The following is a 26,853-nucleotide window of genomic DNA, read 5'->3' on the forward strand; positions in this document are numbered from 1 at the left end:
ATTCCGGGAATGACCGTGTGGAGCAAAAGTTCGCCTGCAAGCTTTTGTCGCTCCATGTATGCGCCTCCGTTGCGTCATCCCGTAAGACACGCTGGAAATGGCAACGAAAGTTTATTTTCTGCAGGTTTTACAATCCAGGGTGACGTCAGAGTAGCGATGTCTGTTGAGCTGCGCATGCTCAACTGTGCGACCAAAATGGATGACTCCAACAATGTTAACCTCCTGATGCAGTAAAGATTTTCCACTGAGAGCGACCCAATCAGTATAGCATTAGGTGAAAATTGAGAATGTCTTTGTTCTGACACTAAAGGTCTGATATCTGTACATCTAAATGCAAAGAAATAAAGTACATCCCTTGAAACATGAAGTATTATGTGTGAACTCAGACAAACTGTGTCAAATTTACCTTACCTTTACCAAGCTGCATCAGGACATAGTGAATTAATTTACTGTTGTCATCATCATGTTTTTTTTCCATACCTATTTACAGTCTGACCATCTTGGGCTGAAAATTCAATATCCTATACCAAGTCCAGGAGTGGCCAGACATTTATTTTCTAATTTATTAAGAAAATAGCTCAGACATCCCTATTTTCTGATGTTCCATTCCTGATCAGCATGCAGAACGGAGTGAAATTTCATCAAAGCAGACAGAGGGTTTACAGTGCTTAGTATGAGATTAAGTGATGCTATTATTTGGACATTGCTGCAGCCTTGGATTTGCTTTTGTGTGTTCTGTATTACTGACGCATGTGTGCGGCCTAAATGGTGCTATTAAGTTGCGACACAAGCCACAAAGTTGTTTGACATGTCCTAAAAATCAGTAACAGTCTTGCTTAGCTGGAGATGAAATTACATATTTTACAGCGTCAGATGCAAAGAGGATGCTACAGTGTTATTCAGTAAAAGCCACATATCTTCTGCAAGTATGTTATAGTGTAAGAGATGCGATTCGGGTTTTATTCCTTTCCAGGGCCTCAAATGTAAGGTTGATTGGATTTGATCTGTGATCAGCAGGTCAGATGCTAAAAAAAAACAAATTCATTAAAAGCATCAAAACAAACAATTTCAATTTTCAATTTTCAATTTTTTTGTGTAATACAAATCAGCTAAAGGTTAGGGACATTTACTTTGATGCATACATGTGGATAATTTTCTTATTCCATATGAATCGGCAGGTCAGACGAAAAAAAAAGGAAATCGGTATTGGTGAGGGAAAGCCTGATAGGTGCATCTCCGCTCTTTAACTTAACTGCAGTCAAGATATGTTAGCTACTAAAACAAATGGCAGATGGTAAAACTAAAAAATAAGATAAAGTCATCTAAATCAAATAATAAAAAACAAATGTGAAACTTTTATTTTGAAAATTAAAGCAGGTATTATGTCTTTACACTCACTGGCCACTTTATTAGGTACACCTTGCTAGTACTGGGTTGGACCCCTTTTGCCTTCAGAACTGCCTTAATCCTTCATGGCATAGATTCAACAAGGTACTGGAAACATTCCTCAGAGTTTGGCCCATATTGACATAATAGCATCACACAGATGCTGCAGATTTGTCGGCTGCATCCATGATGCGAATCTCCCGTTCCACCACATCCCAAAGGTGCTCTACTGGATTGAGATCTGGTGACTGTGGAGGCCATTTATGTCCAGTGAACTCATTGTCATGTTCAAGAAACCACCTGAGATGATTCATGCTTTATGACATGGCGCGTTATCCTGCTGGAAGTAACCATCAGAAGATGGGGACACTGTGTTCATAAAGAGATGGACATGGTCAGCAACAATACTCAGGTAGGCTGTGGTGTTGACACGATACTCAATTGGTACTAAGGGGCCCAAAGTGTGCCAAGAAAATATCCCCCACACCATTACACCACCACCACCACCCTGAACCGTTGATACAAGGCAGGATGGATCCATGCTTTCGTGTTTTGACGCCAAATTCTTACCCTATCATCCAATTGTCGCAGCAGAAATCGAGACTCATCAGACCAGGCAACGTTTTTCCAATCTTCTATTGTCCAATTTTGGTGAGCCTGTGCGAATTGTAGCCTCAGTTTCCTGTTCTTAGCTGACAGGAGTGGCACCCAGTGTGGTCTTCTGCTGCTGTAGCCCATCCACCTCAAGGATCGACGTGTTGTACATTCAGAGATGCTCTTCTGCATGCCTTGGTTGTAACGAGTGGTTATTTGAGTTACTGTTACCTTTCTATCAGCTTGAACCAGTCTGGACATTCTCCTCTGACCTCTGGCATCAACAAGGCATTTGTGCCCACAGAACTGCCGCTCACTGGATATTTTCTCTTTTCGGACTATTCTCTGTAAACCCTAGAGATGGTAGTGCGTGAAAATCCCAGTAGATCAGCAGTTTCTGAAATACTCAGACCAGCTCGTCTGGCACCAACAACCATGCCACGTTCAAAGTCACTTAAATCACCTTTCTTCCCCATTCTGATGCTCGGTTTGAACTGCAGCAGATCGTCTTGACCATGTCTACATGCCTAAATGCATTGAGTTGCTGCCATGTGATTGGCTGATTAGAAATTTGCATGAACGAGCAGTTAGACAGGTGTACCTAATAAAGTGACCAGTGAGTGTATGTTATCTTGTATTGAACAGAAGATTTGAATTATGTGTAAGACTTATTGTTCTGTTTGTCATTACAAAGAAGAAAGTGTTACAGTGAAGTTCCATGTAACCAAAATAGGTTATTAAGGCAATCGATTGACCCAGTAAGTATGTAAAAAGTGTTTTTTAAATGATTTTAACTTTTGCAGTCTCAGTCTGGAGGCTCCCCTCATTCTTCTCCCAGTCACGGCGCCGGCTGCTCCATGCCCATGCCCATTCGATCCACTTCGGCCGGGTCTACCCCAACTCACACACCGCAAGACTGTCTGGCAGGCGTGGGAGGAGATGTGCTGGAGGCCTTTGCTCAGGGTGAGTCTGAACCCACACCTTCAAAAAAAGCACGTTATGTTAAAACTGTTGACAATCACAGAGCTCTTAAAAAGCTAAAGTTTGCATGTATCAAAATTAGTGCCTAAAACCAGATGGATTCTTGCCTAAATCAAAAAGCTATAATGTAGCTTTCCTGCTGTTGATGGCTGATCCGAGGTAAACAGTGCAAAACAGAACTTCAAGACCAGTAACGACCCATTTTATTGTTCCTCAGGTGTACCCAGAAACCTTCGCAATGATCTTTTAGTTGCTGCTGACTCAATCACAAACACTATGTCATCGCTGGTGAAAGAGCTCCACTCAGGTCAGTCCCAAAGCTGAGTTAAAGGAATCTTCACTTCTACGTAATCCAAGTCTTGATAGCAGAAATAATTGCATCTGAAATGTTGGGTTCTGTTTTTTGTTAAAGTGGATGACGGGGCAGAGGAAGATGAGACCAACATGAGGAATGGTGGAGACAGAGGTGGGTCCAGGTACTTGCTGATTCATTAGTCTTTTAACTGAAGCGTTCAGGGCCAGTCATGCTGTAAAATGTAAAATGTGTGTCACACTTAATACAAAATCCTTTTTTTATTAGATTTGGCCAGGATATAAACATGCACCATTTTCTTCCTTTATTTCAGCTGAAGCAGAGTGAAAAGCAAAATCTAGAAATTACAGTTTAATTGTCTATACAGTGCCTTGCAAAAACGTTTTTCACATCTGATATACACCAACACAAAGTGGTGTAGAATCCTACTGAGTTTTATAAATCACACAGGCAGGGCTTTGCAACAGACCCATTTGAGAGAGAATGCTTCACATTTATCGAAATTTATCTCAGGTATCAAAAGCCTTTTAGAGAAAATGAAACCTGTTAGTGAAAATGAAACCTTCCTCAGCTAAGCATTAATGGGGTGACTTGGTTGACCTCAACATCCAAGTTGACTATGACACAATTATTTTCCCTTGTGAAGATAACAGCAAAACCCCCAGTGAGCTGCATCTCACTCAGTTCATTCTGGTGACTTTTGCCCCTTTTCCATTAGCATGTACTCTATTCAACTCAGATGGGGTCAAGTCGGGTTGGCTCTACACAGTTTGGTCCGAAAAAGTAACATGATGTGATTTGTAGAGAGACAAACACAACAACAGCCTAGACTGCTGCTCAGTTTACGGCTCTTGTCAGACTCAGAGTGAAGAGAAGGCTGTGGGCAGAAAGACGAAACACTGGAAAACTACAGGACAGAGAGAGAAGCCATGGAGCGGTATCAAACTAAGGGGAAAAACTAGAGAACGCGTGAGGGTTAGCTAATGCTACCTAATTCTAGTTATCTATAGTGGTCATATACAAAATAAGCCCAACAATGATTTAATGGTTGAAGATGTTAGTTATTATAATAGGCTGAGACTAGTGACGCCGCCCCCTTTCTAATCAGTGACTGATAGTCTTCTGACGTAGCGTTTTTAGCATGACTCGGCACAGTTGGAACCTCAAGCAAGCAAGTACAAATAGTATATTTGTACTTGCTTGCGCTGAGTAGTGACTGGTAGAAAACGGGCATGAGAGTCCTACATCAGTAGAAGTTGAGCAGGAAACAAATTACCCCTTCAGTGGAGGTAGAACAGCTAACAACTCCTTCTGCTGTCTTTGAGATTTGCCCCTCAGTGGAGGTCCAACAGGAAATAATTCACTCTGCTGACCCTCTTAACTCAGTCAAAAACCATCAAGCATGTCAGCCATCTATAGTGTCTTTTCTTATTCCTGTTATTACTGGAGTTGCAAGGTCAAGAAAACACAAGAAAAGCTTTTGAACCTCTGCTTACACTACCAATCCAAGCGTTTCCAGGGCCGATACCAACACACCACCAGGCCCCTTATTACTCTACAGCACCACACTCTCAATACTCCATAGGAGATGGACACATTTCTAGGCCACTGTTTACTATGTGGCTTCCCACTCTCAGGCCACTGGTAACTCTCAATCTGGTCACCCCTAGTACTACGAGAGTAATAGGATTCCCGGCAATGCCTCAGCTGTTACAGTAATCCCCCCTCAGTGTACATTGAGTACACTATCCATCATGCTCACACAGCAGGTGGATGATCTTAAAACTGAGCTGCAAAGATTTTTCATCTTCATGAGGAGAGAGAACAAAGAATAATATCAGATTTAATGCAAATCAAAGCAGGAATAGATACAAGAGCTGCAAACATTTAAAACAAGAATGTAACATGAGAGTCAAATGTGAACAGGAGGAAGAGGAGCAGGAAAGAACCGTTGTGACAGGTACTGGAGAGCATCAAACCTTTGATGCATTCCCAAAGTTATAGCTGATGAAAGCATTCTTAATGAGCTTGAGTTCTTCAAGAGGCAGGCTAGAAAACATGCTTCTAACAATAAAAAGCTGATAAAGACCTTGGTTAAAGAATAAAGGCTGAGACTCTGCATTTACAGTTCAACAGTAATGTTGAACATGCCTCCAAATTCAAAGAACAAGAGGAAACAATAAAATCTCTGCAGGGTCAGGTTGCAGATCTGACTGTGAAGTTGAGCCTTGCTTTGATAACCATCAAACATCTCCACACAACCGAATGTCTGCATGCAAATAGAGGCACAAACACAGGCACCCAGGCAAATAGCCTCCACACAAACAGAGGTGTTAATAGAGTTAGAGGTCCCAACAAAGACAGAAGATGGCACACTGACAGAGGCCTCCACACAAACCAAGCTCTCTGTACAAATACAGACCTCTTTAAAAATGCCAACATAAATACAGGCCTCCACACAAATGAAATTCCTAACTCAGACTTTTTTTATACATGTAAATATATAAAACATATGAAACTCTTTGTAAATACAGTGAAGAGAGATCACCCCCCACTCCCAAAAAGGAAATAGGACCATAAAAAATACAATTAAAAAACAAATAATAAAAAAAACACAAAATGCCAAAGATTTCCTTCAAAAAACTACTTAAAACAAGATAGGAAAAATATACAGGAACTAAAACACCAGAAAAAAAATTCAGACCATTTCTTAAAACAAAAAGAAATGACAAAATCTGAACTGAAAAACAATTTAATTTCAAAGGTCACCTGCTGAGTTCCTTACAAATTGAGAAAAAGGGAACAAATAAAAGTTAGAAAAGGAAAAGAAGAGGAAAAGAAAAAGAAAATTAAAGAAAAAAGGGGCAAAAGGACAAAAGTGAGAAGAAAAAGAAAATGTTAACTGAAATCAACACTTAAGAAAGTTCAACAGTTCACTAATGTTTGCTAACATTAGAGAACTGACTTCTGAAGGCAAATAGTTGCCCTAGATTTTATTTCGGGGCATCAGAGATGAAGGGGGCTATAAAGAAATGCATGCCACATTTTTTTGTGGCGTTTATTTACTAGTATACAGGCAGGAAATAGGCAGAGAGGGTCAGGGTAAGACATGTAGCAAAGATCCCAGGGTCGGGAGTTGAACCCCAGACTGCCTCTGTATTTGGTTCTGTTGTTTTAGTTATTCATTTATCAGAACCATTTATCATTTCCCATCCACTTCACAATTATGTCCTTCTTTGTTTGCATTGGTCTAATGCATAAAACCCCAATAAAACACATTGACGTTTGCGTGGTAATTTACTAAATGTTCCAGGGGTGTAAATACTTTCACAAGGTGTTGTAAATATGCTCATAAGTAAATGGAATAATTAACTGACTATTTTCTTGCAATATTTCCTCAGTCTGTTTGCTGAGATTATCAGTTATTACACATCTACACTGGATTTTATATGTATTGTTAAATGGTTGAATACATTGAAGCGACCAAGCAAATTATTTGTTTTATAACATTTATGATGGAAAACAAATGCAGTTTAACTTTATGTGAAATGGTAAGAGCACACTTGAGTTAATTAACCTGCACCTACACCTGTTTTTGACTTCCAAATAATAAAACCAGAAGTGTAAGCACTTCCTAGTACAGAAACAGCATCTGCTTCCACTAATGACTGTGTTGTTGCTTTATTTATTTGGCCTGGAAGCACTCTGGCTGCCTTTAAATATCTGCATGGCACAAATAACAGCTAATAATATACTTGTCTGGCTCTGTTAAGTTGCCTACTGCTGCCTTGCTCGGTCCAAAATTAGCAAAACAATGTGGCACTTTGCCACTGAGACAGGTTTTCATTAATTTGCCCACACTCTTCGGGGCTGCCAGCAGCACTAAATACGCTCGCTCTGTTTGTACATCCAGGCACAGTGAGAGTTCAAAAGCACTGAGGGGAAGAGATCACTATCCCAGCCTGCAAGGACATCCAGTCATCAGCTGGGAAGATTCGACATCAGCAGGAAGCCCCTGGGATTAGCACATAGAGTAATGCATGCATCTAATCTAAAAAGGATTTCACTATGTGAAAAAAATAATAATATGAAAATCTTCACACTTTGCTCTTCGCAAGATGTGTCTAATTAGCAAGTGTGTATGTTGTCCTGTAAACAAAAACTGCTGTAAAAATTACACGAAACAATTTCCCTCATGACTCCAAGGGAATGGCTTGCTGTGCTTTTTGTCCTATTCCTGCAGATCATCCTGTACATAAACTGCTGTAACCACACGGAGCCTTCTCATGAAGGAGACGTCTTTATACCACCGGTTCTTTGTCATGGCTCTTTGAGTAGTTGACATTTATTTCAGATGTTTATTTTCTTTTTAGGTTCAGCATGAAGTTGTCTGGATTTAGGTGCTGTACTGTGCAATGCTATGCCAGGTCTTTGTTGGTTTATAAGGACCGTCAGAAGTGTCCTCCAAATTCATGCTACTTGTGCTTACTTGCACAGCAAAATTCTGGAGCTAAACTTGGTATTGTGAGTAGAAGCTAGAGGAGACACATACTGATTTTTGTTCAGTTATTGGTTTTATTTGATTTTATTTTTTTTCACACTTTTTGGATTTGCTTTACTGCCATGAAGGCAGTAAGAGAAGGCCAGTGGAATAAGCAAACCCCTGCTTAAGGTTCCCACACCAGCAGAATGTGCCCAGGAGCCCTGAAATTCTCACACTACATATCTGAAGGTTTGTTTTTACTATGAAACCAGGAACCATTTTTCCCTGAACTTTCACTTATCCAGGCCATTTCTGGTGAGCGACCGAGGTTCACTGGGAGTGTCAGACTGGCTCCTGTTGAGAAATTAAAAGCCGTGACTTTCAGCAATAAAACTATTTCTATGATTCTCTCACAGTGATTACAGTTTATACCTTATGTGGGGTCATCACAAGCCTATAGAAAGGTGTAACTGTTACAAATTTTAAAGGGATTTTGCCAATGCTGACTTCCATACTCTCTTACCCTCAATTATGAAGTTGAAAATATTTTTTACCAGTTCCACAAAACTCCATACAAAGGTTCATAGTAAAGGCAAAAGTACCACCTCTCTGCCAGTGCTTTTTTACCATTGTGAATCAATGGAAACGCAGGAAATGGTTCCTCATAAATGAAACAGTTGTTAAACTTTGTTACCACTGAAAATCAGTATGTGAAATGGTTAAAATCTAATTTTACAAGAGGTTCTGAATTTTGTGACAGTTGCCACATAACATAACCTTTATTTAAAACAAGTCATTGTTTCACAGTTTTGTTTTACAGAGCAAACAAAAGGAGATGAAGCCAGTCTGGTGTTTGTATAAGTTGTCTCATAAATCGCTTGGCATAGGAGCAAATAAAGCTAATTTACCTCGATTCTAAGCTAATGATTTCAGGGAATAACGCAGTGAAAAAAGCTTTGGCATTAGAGCTTTTGTTCATCTGGTACTTCAGTAAGAAGGGGCAAACAAGCCACAGCTGGCATCCAGAATAGCCTGTGCACATGAACACACTAGCTGAGTCACGTACTACTCTGCTGCTAATGTGATCTTGGTGGGCAACGCTTGCCAATAAAGGGGAGTGGTGGCCTAGTGGTTAGAACAGGAGGTTTGTGTTCCAGAGGGGACACAAGGGGCCAGGTTCGTATCCCACAGATTACCACTCTGGGTCCCTGAGCAAGACCCTTAGCCCCAGAATGCTCCCCGGGCACCGCACAATGGCAGCCCACTGCTCCCTGTAAGGGATGGGTTAAATGCAGAGGACAAATTTCGTTGTAATGTACATGTGCAATGACCAATAAAGATGATTATAAGAGGGCTGCCGCAAACACAACAAAGAGCCAAGTCTCCTTTACTCCCAGAGAATACCACCTGCAGGGCACTGTAACACTCAACGCAGCACGGTGCCTCCTTCCAAAGGATACTGAGTGGCTGCTAGTCTCAGTGTTTATTGTGCAAGGAAGTACTTCAGCACAGTAGTGGGTTAGACACTGTGTTTCAGATCAGAATTTTAACAGACACTCATCCAGTATGAGAGGCTGAAAGGCTAGTAGATAGTGCTTCAAGTAGCTTTATTCAGGTGATGAAAGTGGACAGAAAATTTTAATGTGCAATGAAGGTATGTGCTCAGGGACTGCAGAGCTACAGTTTGCTGTAAAAGTCCTTAAATGTGAGAAATATGTCACCTCAGACTGGTTGGTCACATATAAAACAATATTGGACTTGCTTCTGATCACATTTATAGAATTTTATCAAGACTTTCCAAAGCACATCTTGTCAGTAGTTTTGGTCTGTTTTAGTTAGAAACTCTATATGCCTGTGCAGAAATCAGTAGTAAATAAGTTGAATTATGGCCACATTTGTTGGCACCCCTGGTAAAGAGCCTGAAAATAAAATCACATTTTACTGCAGCTGTATAATCATAGACGGACATTTTTAGAAAATCTAATCTTTCATTTCAATACTTCTTGAGTTTAACAAAAATAATTAACTGCACAATTATTGATACTTCGAACAATCCAATTAAAATAAAAGTATGCTTAACCCTTTTTAAACTTCACAGTTTCTAGGAAGTTCTAAAAAGTAATCGATGCCTTTTTGTTTCCCTGGATCATAAATATGAGCTGACAAAGAAACCCATTTTCTTTAACCGCTCTCCTGGACGAGTTCAGTCTGCTGTGAAGCACGGTGAGCAGCAAGGGAGGTAAAACAAAATTCTCCAAAGCTCCCAGTTAAAAAACTGTTGCAAAATGTTGCATCTAGTGGTCACCAGGTCTCGATTACAACCATTACTGGAGCTTTAACTGCAACCATGTGCTTTCAACAGATAAAGATGGAGTTGCTTTGAAAACACTTCAGGTTGGTTCGAAGTGAAACATACAATGGATTTGTGAAAACCACCTCATGTCCACTGTTATGTACAGTGGAAAATCTATGATGGTGTGGACCTGTTGCTCTTCCAAAAGCCCTGGGAACCTTGTTAGCATGCATTGCAACTTTGAAAACCCCGGGAGCTTTTAAAGAAAAATCTGGAGTACTCTGCCATTAAACTGAAAATGGGTCATTATTGGGTCTTTTGGCAGGATAATGATCCAGACCATATGGCCAGATCAGCACAGAAACATGGCCAATCCAAATCCTTGTTTTTTTCTGTAGAAAACCTGTTGGGTGAGATGAGGTCATGGATCCCTCTGTATGCCCCAACACTGTGAAACGTTACAGGAGAAGTGCTCTCCTAGTGACTTTTGACAGCAGTGCTCTAAATGCAGCCATTGCTCCACCGGTGGTTAAAAATAATTATTTCCAGAGATGCACCAATCAGGCTTTTGCAGGCCAATACCGGTTTCCAGTTTTCTATGAGATCTGACCTGCTGATTCCAGTTTTAAATGTTTGCATCTATTAAAGGGGGTTGACACATGGAAGGCTCTTCGATTGTGGTAGTGGTTTTAAGGAAGCAATTAAAAGATTATGAACCATTATTACATCAAAGCTTGACTTAACCCTATTAAACTCTAAAAATGCGCATCAGAGAACATGCTACTGATTGATGTTTTTATTGACTGAAAATGGTGGCAATTCTTATTTTTCAGCATTTCACCTGCCAATCATCAATCTGAACCGATTAAAGGGAGATTAATTGGCAGATTCTGATCTTGCGCCAATTGACTCGAGCATTTCTGAATTAAAGGATTAATTTCTCCAGAGTTTTCAGTGAGATTATGCTGCTGCAATAAAAGATGAATTTATTGGAGGGCTTTGAACACGTCTGTATCAAGGTTGCCAAGATATGTGGCATGGTTTGTAAGAGAGAAGTTTTTCTGAAGAGCTATTTGGTTAGAAATCATTTGTCTGTTGGTGACTTTGTGTCTTTTGGGTAAAAAAAGCAAAGTGTTCTGTCACAGAGGCAGCTTTTAACTGGAGAGCATGCTTATTCAAAGTCATGCAGTTTTCAGGCCATTTTACATGTATGTTTTTAATTAATTTCATGTCATTTTAGGTATCCATTTCTAAAACAAAGTGTGTATTTTCTGGGTTTGAGTTAATTTCTCTAATCCTGAGTGAACGTAATTGCAGAAGCATTTTTTTTTTTGTGGTTCATGCACTAAGCCTGTCCAATAAGCTACATATAAGGTTTCAGTGACCTGTCACACACTGTGTCCAAAAAAAGAACAAAACTCTGTTGTCGTCATTCTAAATGTGGATTTTTTACTTTTTGTTCTCTGTTCTGATGTATGTTATCTTTTTATTGCTATGATTCTGCTCTGCGATATTGATGGAGTATATAGATGTTGTAATGGGTTTATCAAAAAATGCTAATTAACTGGTACTCTTTCATAGTCACTAAAACATGAATTCATTTGAACGCAGGAACAATCATTTAAACCACTGCTGCTGTAAAACATGTTTAGATCCACAAATTATATTAAAAAAACATCTGAGATTAAAAAAAAACTTATCACCCTGTCCCCTTTCATTCTGATCCTGCATTTAATTGCAGCTCTTACCTTTCTTTCTGTCTTTTCAGTTTGTGCCTGTAGCTGTATTGTAAAGTGCTGTATAAAGTAACCATTCAGCAAATGAGATAATCTGTCAGCCTCTGTGTCAAGGTTTTAGTCTGTGACTTTGTAGAGATTTTATTTGTCAGTTACTTTACTGTGCGTTGGGGAAATCCTATGCTCAGCCTTTACATTTGTGCCAAACTGTTTGCAGACATTGTGTGTCATATAAAATACAGGTATATATATCAAAGTATATCTGCATTAGTCTGTTGTCGACCTTAATCTGTTCACAGAATGCCTGGGGATGGCAAGTCATCTGCTGCTGAAATAAAGTCACATTTAATAGTTATACTATTATTATCAAAATAGAAAAAAAAATATTCCAGAGTGATTCATCTTATTTTAACCAGTGCTGAGGCAATACTGTATGTATCCCCTCCCCGTCAGACCAAACTCTGGGTAACACAGCTGGTCACACAGAGGTGCATACATTGTGATCCTTTTTTCTACTGTTTTCACAGAGACAAGGTGCAAAGCAGACAGCACAGCTTCCCTGATGTTATTTATTTATGCGTGTGCTCTGTGCGGTTACGCTTCTTGTACACATTAGATCTCATGTTGATTTGACAAAGCCACAGTTTTTTTTGTAAATACATCAAATGTGAGATATATTAAAAAGATTTAAAATATGACTCACGCTGCTCTTTTCATGTGTCCTAGTCTGCTTTTGTTTGCAAACTGCTGGGTTATTTCTGTAAATGATGAGTTTATGCTGCTGGAGCAGTAGTTGGCTCATTTTAACCAAACATTAAATAAAAAAAACAGAAATTGAAGTAATGAACCAGCATTTTGATCCAACTTCACCAAACGTCTTCCATGAGATGGAATAATAGATGCCAAGTTGGTTAATTTATGTTGTACAATAACTTCAACACCAATGAGTTGTGTTTATAACTTCACACTAGAGAACCACTTTCTGTAATTCAATTCAAATTCAAAGATACTTTATCCCGAAGGGAAATTAATTGTTGTAACTGATATTATGCAGGTTTCTTCAAAGAGCCGTTGTAGATGCTGATGGCTGTGGGCAGGAAGGATCTCCTGTAGCGCTCTGTCTTACAGCAGATCTGAAGAATCCTTTGCTTTTCTTTTCACTTAACATCAGCCATTTATCTGTCAGATCTTTAGCACAAGATGAGATTAAATATTTAAATTTGTTAAGGATCACCATCACAAACTGGTATAAGTAAACACTGCTTCACTGACAACTCCAAATAGTTACCCACATGGATGTATGAAATGTTCGGTAGGCTAAGCATGCATGACTCTGACTATATTTGTTTCCTGGCATCGGGGTATGGGTTTAGATTATTGAAAAATCTGAAATTTTCTTTAAAAACTGCCCTGGTTTTACTGATGTCACCATGATTATGTTGTCTGTTTTCTCTCAAAGCTTGCCAGTAGGTACTTTATGTGTTGTTGGTTCAAACACCCTAGACAGTCAACAGTGCATATTGAAAGATAACACAATTTGATAGATACAAATTATTCCAGCACCATCAAGGTGATTGCCAAAACTCCGCTTGCAGTTTGTCAGTAGAAATATGCAGTAGTCAGTAGAAGAAATGTAGACATTTTCTAAAGCTTCATGCTTTGTCCTTCATTCCCTGCTTCTCCACTTTACTCATTTTTACAGACACACCCTTCACAGAATGTTGTCATGGTTGGCACAAGGTTTAGACAGTAAGAAAGCAGCCAAAATCCAGGGAAACACCTTTAAAAGCCTCGGAAAAGTCTGATCCAGATCACTTTAAAAGTACGCAATAAAGTCTGGCTCTTTGGAAGCAAAGTAAAATCAAATTAGGGGTCATTTAAAACTCTATTACAGTACCATAGTTCAGTAATTTGACAGAGCTAGATCGCTCTGTCTCAATGACTAGTAAAAAATGGCTGCTTTGACATCTGGTCTGTTCAGCTCTGAATGAAAAGGAGAAATGCAAATGTTTTCAAGAATTTAAGTTAAGCTAGTATAACAGAAAAATCCTACATAGAAAAAGGAAATATTGAACTTCCCCACCACACCTCATGCCCCCACCCCTACTTATTGGCACTCCTGGTGGAGATGTGTAAAAGAGCTTCAGATAAATTCCTTCAGTAGCATAAAATGTATAGAGATCTGAATTTGACTAAATCTATTAAATAAGGAATAAATTCCCATGTTTGGGAAATTTTTTTTTTAAAATAAAATCCCCAACACCACACTTATTGACAATTCATAGAAATAAATGGAACCAAAACATGTTTTAAATTTGAAATGTACTTTTTTGTAAATTGACAGTTTTTTATGAAGGTTTCATTACTAAACTAATAAGATAAGATGTAAATATTATGTAACCCAGAGGTGTGTTTCATTAAACCAGTGGACCCATATTTATCTAGCCTTTCCATCCTACCATCAAACATTCAGGGTAGCATTCAGGGCAGTTAAGGAAATGATGAAGGATGTAGTCCCAATTCATTTTGATGTCTTCCCCTGGATATATTGTAAAATGAACTAAAGTGCCATTATAGTGCCAGTCCAGGTAGCTAAATATAGCAATAATTAAGGACTGGATTGTTTTAGCAAATTCCTTGAGACAAATTTAACTAAATATTAAAATGCACAATATTGCATCCAACGCTGACATGAAAATATGAATTTACGTATCTGAGCTACAAAAGGGTATTCTAAATAAAGATTTTGTCCAACCATAGAAACTGGCTCTCACAACCAAGTAAGAAAGTGCTGCACATTACATATACTTGATGACAATATGAAGATTATATACTTAAAAATGTCAAACAATCTTTTTCCTAAGAAAGAATATCCTATTTATTATTGTTAATATGTTATCCGTGCAGTTATTACATTTTTAAAAAGGACTTTTTTAAAGGCTTGGCCAATAACAATTAAACAACATAGGAGCTTCTTACATTATTGGTTGCTACACTGAATCGACACAGAAATGGTTACCAGACACAAACTCAACCATTCTTCTATGGCCAGCAACGTTCCCAGATCTAAACACTGTAGAAACCTGTAGAGGGAGCTGAAGAGAGGAATGAATAAGAGAGCGCCCAGGACTCTGGATGATCTAGATTCTAGAAAGATTGCAGAAACACGAACGGTCAAAGATTCATCTGTGTGTAAGCCTCAGTATATCAAATGTTAAAGTAGAAGACTAAATGCTGTTCTTTTGGCAAATGTTAATTGCACAAAGTATTAACTGCAGAAATAAAATAGTTCAGATTTTTCTAAAACATTATCTTTGAGAATATACTGCTGTTATATAGGATTTTGAAAAATCTCTACCAAAAGGGTAGCATCGGTGAAGTGGGTGCTGTTGGTGTCCAAATATAACATCATAAAGAAATAAAGGGCCTAAATATTAAATTCTGTGTACAAGAAAGATAATTTGAAGCCATATGAAACAGTACATACAAAATATATGAGCAGACCAAGTGGTACATTAGATCTATAGTCTATAGATTAATATGGCAGGCGGGCCTTGGAAATGATTACATCAATGTCAGGAAGCAAATACTTACTTTGGAGTGTAAGTTAAGCTAAAACAGGCAACATGCTTCACTGACTTCCTCCTAACGTGGCCTTAAACATCCACTATCTACAAGGTGTAGAAAGAAACTCAGAGCTATGCTGGTACTGGTATTTTCCCAGTTCTTGTCCTACATGTGGATTGAGGCTAATTAATCCAGTTTGTCGTCTTGGCTCTTATTAATACAATGCCTTGCGAAAGTACTCGGCCCGCTTGAACTTTTCAACCTCTTGCCACATTTCAAGCTTCAAACATAAAGATATAAAATTCAATTTTTTGTGAAGAATCAACAAGTGTGACACAATCGTGAAGAAGAATTAAATTTATTGGATGTGTCAAACTTTAACAAATAAAAAACTGAGAAGTAGGGTGTGCAATATTACTCGGCCCCCTTGCGTTAATAATTTGTAGCGCCACCCTTTGCTGCAATTACAGCTGCAAGTCGCTTGGGGTATGTCTCTATCAGTTTTGCACATCGAGAGACTGAAATTCTTGCCCATTCTTCCTTGCAAAACAGCTCAAGCTCAGTGAGGTTGGATGGAGAGCGTTCGTGAACAGCAGTCTTCAGCTCTTTCCACAGATTCTCCATTGGATTCAGTTCTGGACTTTGACTTGGCCGTTCCAACACCTGGATACGTTTATTTGTGAACCATTCCATTTTAGATTTGGCTTCATGTTTTGGATCATTGTCTTGTTGGAAGATAAATCTCCGTCCCAGGTTCTTAAGTGTATTTAATAAGCCCCACTCTCTATCTTTGCTTTGCACTTCTCTTGGCTGTGCCATCTTAGAAGCAGGACTCTGAGGACAGAGGTCAAGCAGTGACTCAAGGCAAAAAAAACCCAAAAAAAACCAGACTGAACTGGGTCTGTTGAATCAAAGATTTATACCCATTGCCTGCAGGAACAGGCTTTAACTCTGCCTAAACCCTGAACAGGATTAAGCAGATACAGGAAATGGGTGGATGGACTGTAGTTAGACTGACGTTTCTGGGTATAGCAAATGCTCAGAACTCGTCAGTCTTGATTGGTGCTTTGCACAAGTATTCATACTCTCTTGAACATTTTCATTTATTCTAATGTAACAACCACAAATTCATTTAATTTGAATTTTTACCACCTGTGTTTCACCACCATGTAGGTGTGTGTTTTTCACCACACACAGTATATTGTATTGAGGAGAAAGTGCTCAATTTAATTCTCACCTGACCTTCTTCAACGTGTTTGCTGCGTGCCCTTGTGACAAACAAGAAACCAGCTCCAGCTCTCACTTGGTGATGGCTTTCTTCTTGATACTCTTCCATAAGGCCAGAATTGGGGATTGCACAACTAATAGCTATCCTGTCAACAGAATCCTCCACCTGAATATTAGATCTTTGCAGCTCCTCCACAGTTACCATAGGGCTCTGGGCTGCATATTTTACTATTGCTCTCTTGTCTGTCGGTTTAGCTGGATGGCCATAGGTGTGCAGCTGTGCAATACAATTTATCTTCTCACCCATAATAATTATGAGCTATGTTGTGTTTTTCCCTAACATTTTTATGCAGATGAATAGAGCTGTGTGATTTATGTAAAATAAGTAAGCAGTTAATAGTGGAGAAAAATATTCTTGAATTTCCAGCCTTTTCTGCAATAGTATTAGAAAATATTATTGCGGGGATCCCGACATTACATCTCATGATCACAAAATACTGTTAGGCCAAAATTATTCAAACCCTGGGCAGATTTAGGTTTAAAGCAAAGTTTACATTTTACCAAAATGTTTCTTCTGACTGGAGTTTGGAGTGGCCAACCTAGAATCCTGGCTTGAATCTGCTAGAGACCGTGTCAGGGAGGTAAAAATTAGGATGATGGGAAGGAGGCCTTCCAACCTAAGAGACTTGGAGCTCTTCAAGGATGAATCATCATAAAACCAGTGGAAACATGCAAGAATTAATTATGAGAAAGATGTGACTGATTTAATGCCACAACACATTTTTTCATTGATTATTGACAAGGATATACATTATTTTAGATATTCCATTTTTGTAATAAAATGTGAAGTAAAAACAGGTACATTGTCTTCTTAAAAATGGATACTTCTGAGAGATGCCTTTTATTTCCTATCAGAAACACACTTTTGTGTTTGAATGAAAGTAACTTTATACCTAAATCTGTCATGGGGCATTTATAATTGTGTCATGTCAAGTTTTGAGGTAGGACCCAAATGCAGGATTGAGTGAAGTTGATGAAAAGGTTTTAATAGAAAAATAGACTTACAGCTGACCAGGCACAGGAACTCAGGCAGGTGAAAACCATAAGCCACATGAAAATCCAGGCAACAGACATGGAAAAACGCAGAACCAGACCAGGGCAAAAACACAGGGTAGGTAATGAGGTGCAAACGGAAGGAACCAGCGAGCTTAAATACAGAAGGGAGTGAAGTGAAAGCAAATTAGCAGGGAGACAAGGTAATCAGCGGAAGAGGTGTGGACCAGGCTGCATGGAAACAGAGGGAATGTGTCCAATTAACATAATTAGCACAGAGACATGTCTAACAGAACAGAAGGTAAACAAGGAACCAGACTAAATAACAAAACTAAGGGAAAACAGATCAGTAGGAAAATATAAAGAAACACTAACATGGCAGATAGTGACAAATTGTGGGCTGAAATTTTGTCATAATTATGGGATAGCTAACTCAAAATTCTGACATGTCCTATGTATCCTATCATAGAAGATATCTCATCATTATAAAATAGTAATAAAGATGTCTCATAGTTATGAGATTGTGTCACATAATTGCGACTTCACTCCCTCACCTTTATATAAATAATTTTTTGTTTTCATCACAGAGATATCTGTGTTTAGTTTGCATGAAGAAAAATGCACTTCTACAACATTGCTGAGGCTTTAAAGTGAGGCCAGCGCTTCTCATCTCGGCTGCAGTTAAACCGACTGAGTTTAGGACCCAGTGGAAGCTGAGCGTCTCCAGGCCTCCGCAGTGCGAGCGGCGCATCTGGAAGAGGGCTGGCCGGCTGGGGTGGTGGAGGACGGGGAGAGAAGAGGAAGGAGGCTCCGGGAGCAAGCGAGACAAAAAAAGGGTCAGGCCTGGGACTTGGGAAAACTGGGTAACGAACACACGGCGATTCACGCTTGTTTTTAGACCCGTTGAAACCGGCTGTTTGGTAACCGCGCAGGGAGGGTAACCTTTATGTGAACAAAAACCCTGAGAGCGGAAGGCGCTCGGTGGAAACGGGGAAATAGCGAAATGTGGGGGGTCGCTTTTCTTGCAGATGATGCTCATTGGACATCCAGAGGTGAACTTGACCGCATTTAGACAACAGAACCAGCTTCGTGGCTTCGTAATAACACTGTAGGCCCACTTAAAGAAATAATGGGGATTTACCCTTCAGCAGCCGTGGCCTGTAAAACAGCCACCATCCCCTGGGTCATATTGCAGACTTCCCCTGCCGCAGAAGACGTCAAAACTTTGCAATTTTAAGGGACAGCCAGCTGAATTACGGATGCGCCTCACTCGATCGCTTTACTGGAAGCATGTGGCTTAGACTGAAGGCTGATTTGGAGCAGGAAAAAACGCACGAGTGACCCCCAAATCGGCCGAAAAAAAAAAATAATAATCTCATAACACATTATGTTTGTTGGCTGCAGAAAAACATCGTATGTGGCTTTTAAATGAATTCGATACGAATGATAACTTTTAATTTGACCACCAGATGACATAAAATAGGCTATTCATTATAAAATCCAATTTCCACGGCGGCAACAGTGAGCTTAGCGGTGTGCGCATGGCAGGCTGCTGGAGTAACTTCAGCCCATGTGCGGATGAAATATTAATGCACAAAAATATGTGCAACTGTGTAAAAACCTGCAGCCTTAAACAGTCCACATTAGCACCCTGCCCATTTAATGAAGACTACAGCTCAGCCACACATGCATGGTGTGAAAGAGCCTGCAGGCTATAGTCGCCATACAGTGTATCTATAGAAGCCTGTGTGGGACCTATAGCTGCATGACGTGAACTCAACAAAGAGAAATCTGAGTCTCAGAGTAAAGCCAAGTTGAAGTGAGGAAATATGCACAAAGTGTGTCAGGGTTATAATGTACTGTTTTGCATGGCACACTGCTGCAGCTTCTGATGTGAAAGCATTGCAACGCTAATAGAAAAGTTGAGTGGATTTTTTGCTTTATCTCCAAGATGTAGGTGTCCGCTGTAGGTTTAGATCAAGAAAACTATCAAATAAATAAATTAGTTTTATTTACAGAAAGTAAAAATGGATCACAGTGCAAGTTGTGTGTCCTAATGACTGTCTATTCAGTTTTCATATAAATATTAGAATTGCACCTATTAGACTTTTTCTGGCTGATACCGATGTCCAGTTTTGACCTGTCGATTCTGATTTTGACCAATTTTATTTTTTTACATTTTAAAAGAGAACAAAAATGCTGAAACCTCTTTTATAGAAGAATCAACCAGAAAATAAAAGAGTTACAACATGATCCCCTTTGCATCAAAGCATATGTCAATCACCTAGATTTTTCTGAAGCTCAGAAAAGCACATATATGTAAATGTTCTTGGTTGATGTGATTAGGGACCAAAAATAGTGGGACTTCTTAGCGTGAACGCATTTAATGAATAGAAAAAAAGTGTTGCTGATTTTTCAGTATTGGACCTGCCAATCACTGATCAGAGCCGATCAAGACAAAATTGGCTGATTGATTGCATCTCCAATAATAATGTTATAGCCTCCTACTAATGACTTTTCTCAGCTTCACTTTTCTTCTGTTCCACCCTGAACGCAACCCCTTCTATAGTTATTATCCTACATAGAGCAATCCTGAAACAACATGGTTACCCTCATGTCAGATAAACATGGTCTCACTCTCTCAGCGGTGATTTCTTCTTCTCTTATAAGATGTCTTTAGAGACACTCTGCAAAAGTGTATTTTTTCACTAATAATAAGTAACAGTATTGATTTCCACTGCAGGATTTCACAGAAATACAAAGTTTTCCATAGGTGATAAACTAAATAAGAAGTGAGTTTGGTTGATTTCACAGACAGGTGCTGCTAGTAGCTTAAAACTTTTTCCCCTGCCTGTCACAGTTGTGAAAGTTTAGGTGACAAAGCTCTGGTCTCCATCTTTATTCATCCTGAAACCCAAGAGTGCTCACATTGACGCAGATGTGTGTGCATTTTTTAACTATAACAGTGTCATCAAATATCAAAATTTCACTTTAATCCACTGACCACAGCCAGCTCAAATATTTGTGATTTTTTTCATTTAAAGTGGATCTGACCAACTTCTTGTCATTTTTATCTCTGTTCTAGGAGAGAAGAGAAGAAGGGTCATCTCTAAATTTCGCCATTTTTTTTTGTTCCTTTTGAAGTTCATTCTTACTGGAAACGTCCGCAAATTCTACTGCTATTTTACCTCCCATAAGCCTTTAAGACTCAATGATGCCATCCAACACTGTCACCAACACCAACTCCACCTCATGCAAAGGCTCGGATTTCGTGGATTCACCTGGAAACCGAATGGTAAGAAACTACTATTTAACCGTGCAGAATTCCACACAGTGCTTAATAGTGCGTTTGCAGGAAACAGCAGTTGTCTTCTGTTAGTCTGTTAGTTTTTGCAAAAGTATCTCCTGAGTGCATGCATTTATGCACATTAGGAAATAGTTGTTGAAAATAAAAGGGAACTTAAAGAGTCCATTGATTACCTCTGCTTGAACGCTCATAAAATACAGGCCAGCAATTTTGTATTATTTGGCTGACAGATAAACAGATATTATCATAAGATATGCACTCAGGGTGGAATTGCATGTTTTATTGTATTATTACCAAGATATTAAACAGATAAATCACTAACATTGGAACAGTGTAGATTTTGGTCCAGAGAAGACTTGTAAAAGGTGGATGAATTCATCATCATGCAGCATGGGTATCCCCTGTTGCAATGCATGCATGCTGATAACTGCAGCATCACCTCAGTGCAGAGGCCGCAGCATCGCTGATGAAGGCATTGAGAGGTGCAGCTGTATAATGTGACGTTTGCAGGTTTAATGGTGGTTGCTGACGTGGGCGTTGGCTGCTGTGGATTTAGTCAGAGCTGGAATGGCTCCACAGCTTTTCATCTGGAAGGGGGGTATGTCCTCTTCTTCCGTGTTCCCATTACACAGCGCTGCCCTTCGTCTAGTTGCCTGGCAACAGACGTTGCCTTAAATACCCGGCTACCCAGACGGAAATAGTGCAGAGACATCGACAGTATAGCAGGGTTCACTCCAGGCAACACCAAATTGCATTTCAGGCTTTTTTATTGTTTTGAGAAAATGTTTGCGGGGAGGCAGTGTGTTGATTTCGTTCAGTGTGTCTGAGCTCTGGGTGCTCTTCCTGCTGCAAACAGGATTGTACCATCCACAAAAGTGGTTCCGAAATGAGCCTGCACACAAGGGTGCACTCAAAACATGCTATTATCTATGCAAATTCTGCTGCCCCGGCAGGGGAAAAACTGAAGCACCAGGCACTCTATTAGAAATCACACAATAAACTGAAAGAATCTGCAAAACACATGCAGAAAGACCCCTAATCACATTAGGCCACAGGTATACACCTAAAGGGTAATGTCTGGATTACTCTGAAATCAGTACATTTCCTTTATAACACACAACACTGTTTGTCATTCTGATCACATACATTTCTCCATATTAATTAGTTTACCCCTTGGGACTGTCATGGTTGATGGATTCTTCTAATTTCAGCAGCAAACGTTACTAGGGTATTAATGATTTTGCTGTTGTGCATGTATACAAATCCTTATAAAAACTAAAAATAGTTTTTTAATGGTTCTTAATGATTTTGTGTTCTGTTTTCTGGGTCTGTTGATTCTGCAGGAAAACATATTTGCCCCTTTTAGGCATCAGGGTTGTTGAGGTTATCACAAAATTACAAAAGTATCAGCACTCTCACAGACTCAAAGCTATTTGGACCACTTAGTGGGTCTTGTCAAGCAGAGCTTTCGCTATTAGAGCATTGTAATTAAGTAAAATGAGACAAAAGTGTGAAACATAAGGACTGGTGTAGTACTCTGTCTGCCTTGCATTTTATTGTCAAAGCTATGCTGCCATACATAAATGGCCCATCACCTTCCTACGCATTTAAAGCGGTAGCATGCACAATGGTAATTGCCAGATAAATTGGGCTGCCATAGATTTTTCATGGACGTGTTAAAAAATTCTGCATGCATGAGCCTCGCAGATATAGAAATAACGCATTTACTTGTTTTACATAGCATTGACCTAACAGTAATGTTACTTAATGTCATGCAAACACTTTTTTTTATTTGTTTATTACTTTATTTTGTTGCATATTTATTTTAATATGTGTGCTGCAGTATTTCACAGAGGAGACTTTCATTCAAATGTGCCAAAATTCTTTTTAGAACAGGAATATTTGGAGGTAGCCAGTTTCTATCAGCTACAAGTGCACTTTTCACAGCTAAATTTGTGAATTGGGAGTTCTATTTACTAGTTCATTGATCTGATTGGCTTAAGCTTCTTGTGATGGTGATAGATGTTGTGCAACGATAGACAAAGGTGACAGATTCTTCATCCAGTCGCCTGATAAGTGTTGGTTTGAGGGACTGCAGGAGAGGAGTTCACTGATTCTTAGCCTAATCAATCAATATTTGATCAGCTCACAGTCTCACAGCTATGAGGTTTCATGTCCAAGAATTTTACCTGTTTGTATGGTTCTGTGAATACATTTCTTTATTGTTTACCTTACATTCGTTTAGGCCATGAAGGGACTTTGTATTTGTCAAGAAAATGTGAGGCATGTACTTAATCTTAGAAACAGGTGACATAAAAAATGTTCTCCCTAAGGTTGCTTTCTGGAGCTTTTTGTGCAGCTCACATGATGGTCGTGAAGAGACAGATTGAGTTCTATTGTAACTCTGGTTGCATGTTTAGGGTGGTTGTCCTGCTGGGAAGGTGGACCTCAGCCTCAGCCTTATGTCTTCTGCAGCCTCTAACAGGTTTTCTTCCAGAGTTGGCCTGTATTTAGCTCCATTCATCTTCCCATCAGCTCTGACCAGCTTTCCCGTTGCTTCTAAACAAAAGCCTCCCCACAGTATGATGCTGCCACCCCCATGTTTCACTGTGGAGATGGTTACATTCAGGGTGAAGTGCAGGGTTAATTTTCCAGCACGTAGTGTTTTGTAAGTAGACAATAGTTAAACTTTGATCTCATCTGACCAGAGCAGCTCCTGCCAGATGTTTGCTGTGTCTTCTACATGTCTTGACACAGGCTTTAAATGGAATGTCTTACTGCTTTATTTAAACAATGGCTTTCTTCTCGCCACTTTGTTCTGAATTGTTATCCTGTTGACAGATTGTCCCACCTTAGCTGTCCAGTCCAGCTCTCCACCCTCCACCACTGCTGCAGTCAGTCTTATTTGCATTCAGACCTGATGCTGGCATTCCCATTCAGTCAATACTGAACTCAAAGCATCTACATTATGGTCATCCTTTCTCTCATCAACCCCAGGGCTGCTGGGTGGTGGCAGACGTGTAGCTTTGTCCATGCCGCTTGACAGTTTGTATTAATCAAAGGGACATTGCAGCAGGGGAACGTGGGGGCAGGTCAGCGCGTTTGTAATGGTGTCAAGAGGCAATTGTCTTGAAGGTCAGCGGTGCATTCACAGAGCTTTCACTTCATCCGAGTTCAAAAGAGCATGTCATTCAGTTTCTATCTGTCTCATTGTCAGCCAAAGACACTCTGTGACCTGCTGCACTTTTCTCTAATGTGCAAGTGTTTCAATGCTGTGCATTTCTTCTTGCATTGCTGCAGAACTAGCATCACTTCTGCTGCAATGCTTGCAGTAAATTTCCTTTTTAACTTGTGCTGTTTAAGGACAAGGGTTAGTAAGAGGTGCTTTTTAAGAATAAAACAATCTTAATGTGTCATTTTCTCTTAACAGGGTGAGAGCACAATGCTAGGCATGGACCTAATGGAGGAGCAGAGGTTGGCTTTTAGTAGTGCCTCATTTAAAGTTGGAAAGCCTGGAAGGAAGCGTAAGCAGTTTCCAGTAAGTATTGACCTGACCCTACACCAGTGCCTCCATACATACTTGTTATATATGTCAGATTAGGTATTAAGACATTCTTTAATATAAAAAAAAAAACACTTTAACAAAGCTGAGCACTTACATTGTTTTTCTGCATCATCACAATTTTAAAATCAAATACAAAAATAGAAAAAAGTATTTTTTTCCCCATTTCCAAATTCTGCTTTAAGTCAGTGCTTGGCTCTGAAATAACCTGAAGCCACCTGCCCGCTGTCTGACACAGTCTATACGCGCTTTGCAAATGAGTCAACCCTAGTATGCAGCTCCATCCATCTTTCAATCAGCTCTGACCTGTGTTCCTGTCCCTGCTGAAGAAAAGCATTCCCACAGCATGATGCGGCCACCACCAAGTTTCACGATGGAGATTTTGAGTGTTCAAGGTGATGTGCAGTTTTTGATTTCCACCACATATAGCATTTTGAATGTAGGTCAAAAAAGCTCACATTTGGTCTCATCTGACCACATGCTTCTTCCACATGCTTGCCCTACAGGGTATTTGGAAAACTGCAGTTGGGACTTCTTATGGCTTTAACAGCTATTCCCACCTTAGCTGTGGCTCTCTGCAGCTCCTCCTGAGTTTCCACGGGCCTCTTAGCTGCTTCTCTGATTAATATTCCCCTTACCTGACCTGTCAATTTGTTTCAGAGGTCAGAACCTGCAGCTTCAGGGCCACCTGGGGCTTCATAACCCCGACACATGGCCCCTTTGTGGATAGACTGGTTTAGGCAATCTTTCTATCCAGTTTTATGCAATATCTTTATAGAGTTTTCGCAACATTATGACATCAGTTGTACAAAAAATGTGTATTTTTTCAGGCCTTTTCAATCACTAGGATGTAAACTATGCCCCTTATTTCTTAATGTGGGCTTAGTTCTTTTATTTTGCATAAACATGGAAGGTATTAAGTTGGCTTTATTCTACTAAATAAACTAGATTCTCTACCTCATTGTAAATATTTTACTGAAAGATGATTTTCATGGTTCCAAATGAATTATGGGTCATTTGTTTGACAAACTGATTTGATGTATACTTTTAGGTTGTGCCTCGATATATTAGTCCTCATGAAGGATTCTTGAACTACCGGTTGGCCTCGAAGCGATTCTGGCAAACCGTCCCGCGCCTCAGGAGGGGGAAGGAGTGCTTTGCCAACACTGTTTATAGTGGGGGTGGGAGGCTGCTGACCTCGACTGAGGACATTATCGGGCGGTGGAAGGAGTACTTTGAGGATCTCCTCAATCCTGCCATCACGCATTCCCTGGTGGAAACACAGGCTGGGGACTCAGGGTTAGACTCTTTCATCACCCAGACTGAAGTCACCAAGGTGGTTAAAAAGCTCCGCGGTGGCAGGGCTTCAGGGGTGGATGAGATCCGCCCTGAGTACCTCAAGTCTCTGGATGTTGTACGGCTGTCATGGTTGACACGCCTCTTCAACATTGCGTGGCGGTCGGGGACAGTGCCTCTGAACTGGCAGACTGGGGTGGTGGTCCCCCTTCATAAGAAGGGTGACCGGAGGGTGTGTTCCAACTACAGGGGGATCACACTCCTCAGCCTCCCTGGTAAGGCATACGCCAGGGTATTGGAGAGGAGAGTCCGGCCGATAGTTGAACCTCGGCTTCAGGAGGAGCAGTGTGGTTTTCGTCCCGGCCGTGGAACACTGGACTAGCTCTATACCCTCTACAGGGTACTCGAGGGTTCATGGGAGTTTGCCCAACCGGTTCACATGTGTTTTGTGGACCTGGAGAAAGCATTCGACTGTGTCCCTCGTGATGCCCAGTGGGGGGTGCTCCAGGAGTATGGAATTGGGGGCCCTTTATTAGGGGCCGTCCGGTCCCTGTACGAGTGGAGCAGGAGTTTGGTCCGCATTGCCGGCACTAAGTCGGACATGTTCCCAGTGCATGTTGGACTCCGGCAGGGCTGCCCTTTGTCACCGGTCCTGTTCATAACTTTTATGGACAGGATTTCTAGACGCAGCCAAGGGCCGGAGGGGGTCTGGTTTGGGGACCAGTGGATTTAATCTCTTCTTTTTGCAGATGACGTGGTCCTGCTGGCCCCCTCTAGCCAAGACCTATAGCATGTGCTGTGGCTGTTCGCAGCCGAGTGTGAAGCGGCTGGGATGAAGATCAGCTCCTCCAAGTCAGAGGCCATGGTACTCGACCGGAAAAGGGTGGCTTGTCCTCTTCAGGTTGGAGGGGAGTTCCTGCCTCAAGTGGAAGAGTTTAAGTATCTCGGAGTCTTGTTCACGAGTGAGGGAAGAATGGAGCGGGAGATCGACAGACGGATCGGTGCGGCTGCTGCAGTAATGGGGGCACTGTGTCGGTCCGTTGTGGTGAAGAGAG

The 26,853-nt window shown here is 40.3% G+C and overlaps 2 protein-coding genes across 13 annotated transcripts in view; both read left to right on the forward strand.

The window, feature by feature from the left end:
• Positions 1-12,484, forward strand: part of dtnbb (dystrobrevin, beta b) — a 63,684-nt gene extending 51,200 nt beyond the window's left edge. For 9 of the 10 annotated variants that reach the window (XM_047345230.1, XM_047345232.1, XM_047345229.1 and 6 more), the window contains 4 exons: positions 2,784-2,943; positions 3,179-3,268; positions 3,374-3,437; positions 7,188-12,484. In XM_047345230.1, coding sequence (XP_047201186.1) covers positions 2,784-2,943; positions 3,179-3,268; positions 3,374-3,437; positions 7,188-7,299 — 426 coding nt within the window. In that variant the 3' untranslated portion in view covers positions 7,300-12,484. The remainder of the gene's footprint in view (positions 1-2,783; positions 2,944-3,178; positions 3,269-3,373; positions 3,438-7,187) is intronic. The other variant, XM_047345239.1, reaches the window with a different exon arrangement.
• Positions 12,485-18,364: 5,880 nt separating this feature from the next.
• dnmt3ab (DNA (cytosine-5-)-methyltransferase 3 alpha b) overlaps positions 18,365-26,853 on the forward strand; it is a 71,007-nt gene continuing 62,518 nt past the window's right edge. For 2 of the 3 annotated variants that reach the window (XM_047344929.1, XM_047344931.1), the window contains exons 1-3: positions 18,376-18,496; positions 20,719-20,928; positions 24,371-24,478. In XM_047344929.1, the coding sequence (XP_047200885.1) occupies positions 20,845-20,928; positions 24,371-24,478 (192 nt within the window). In that variant the 5' untranslated portion in view covers positions 18,376-18,496; positions 20,719-20,844. Of the gene's footprint in view, positions 18,497-20,718; positions 20,929-24,370; positions 24,479-26,853 lie in introns of all 3 variants that reach the window. The other variant, XM_047344930.1, reaches the window with a different exon arrangement.

The sequence above is a fragment of the Girardinichthys multiradiatus genome, chromosome 19 (assembly GCF_021462225.1).
Source record: "Girardinichthys multiradiatus isolate DD_20200921_A chromosome 19, DD_fGirMul_XY1, whole genome shotgun sequence".
Classification (NCBI taxonomy): Eukaryota; Metazoa; Chordata; class Actinopteri; order Cyprinodontiformes; family Goodeidae; genus Girardinichthys; species Girardinichthys multiradiatus.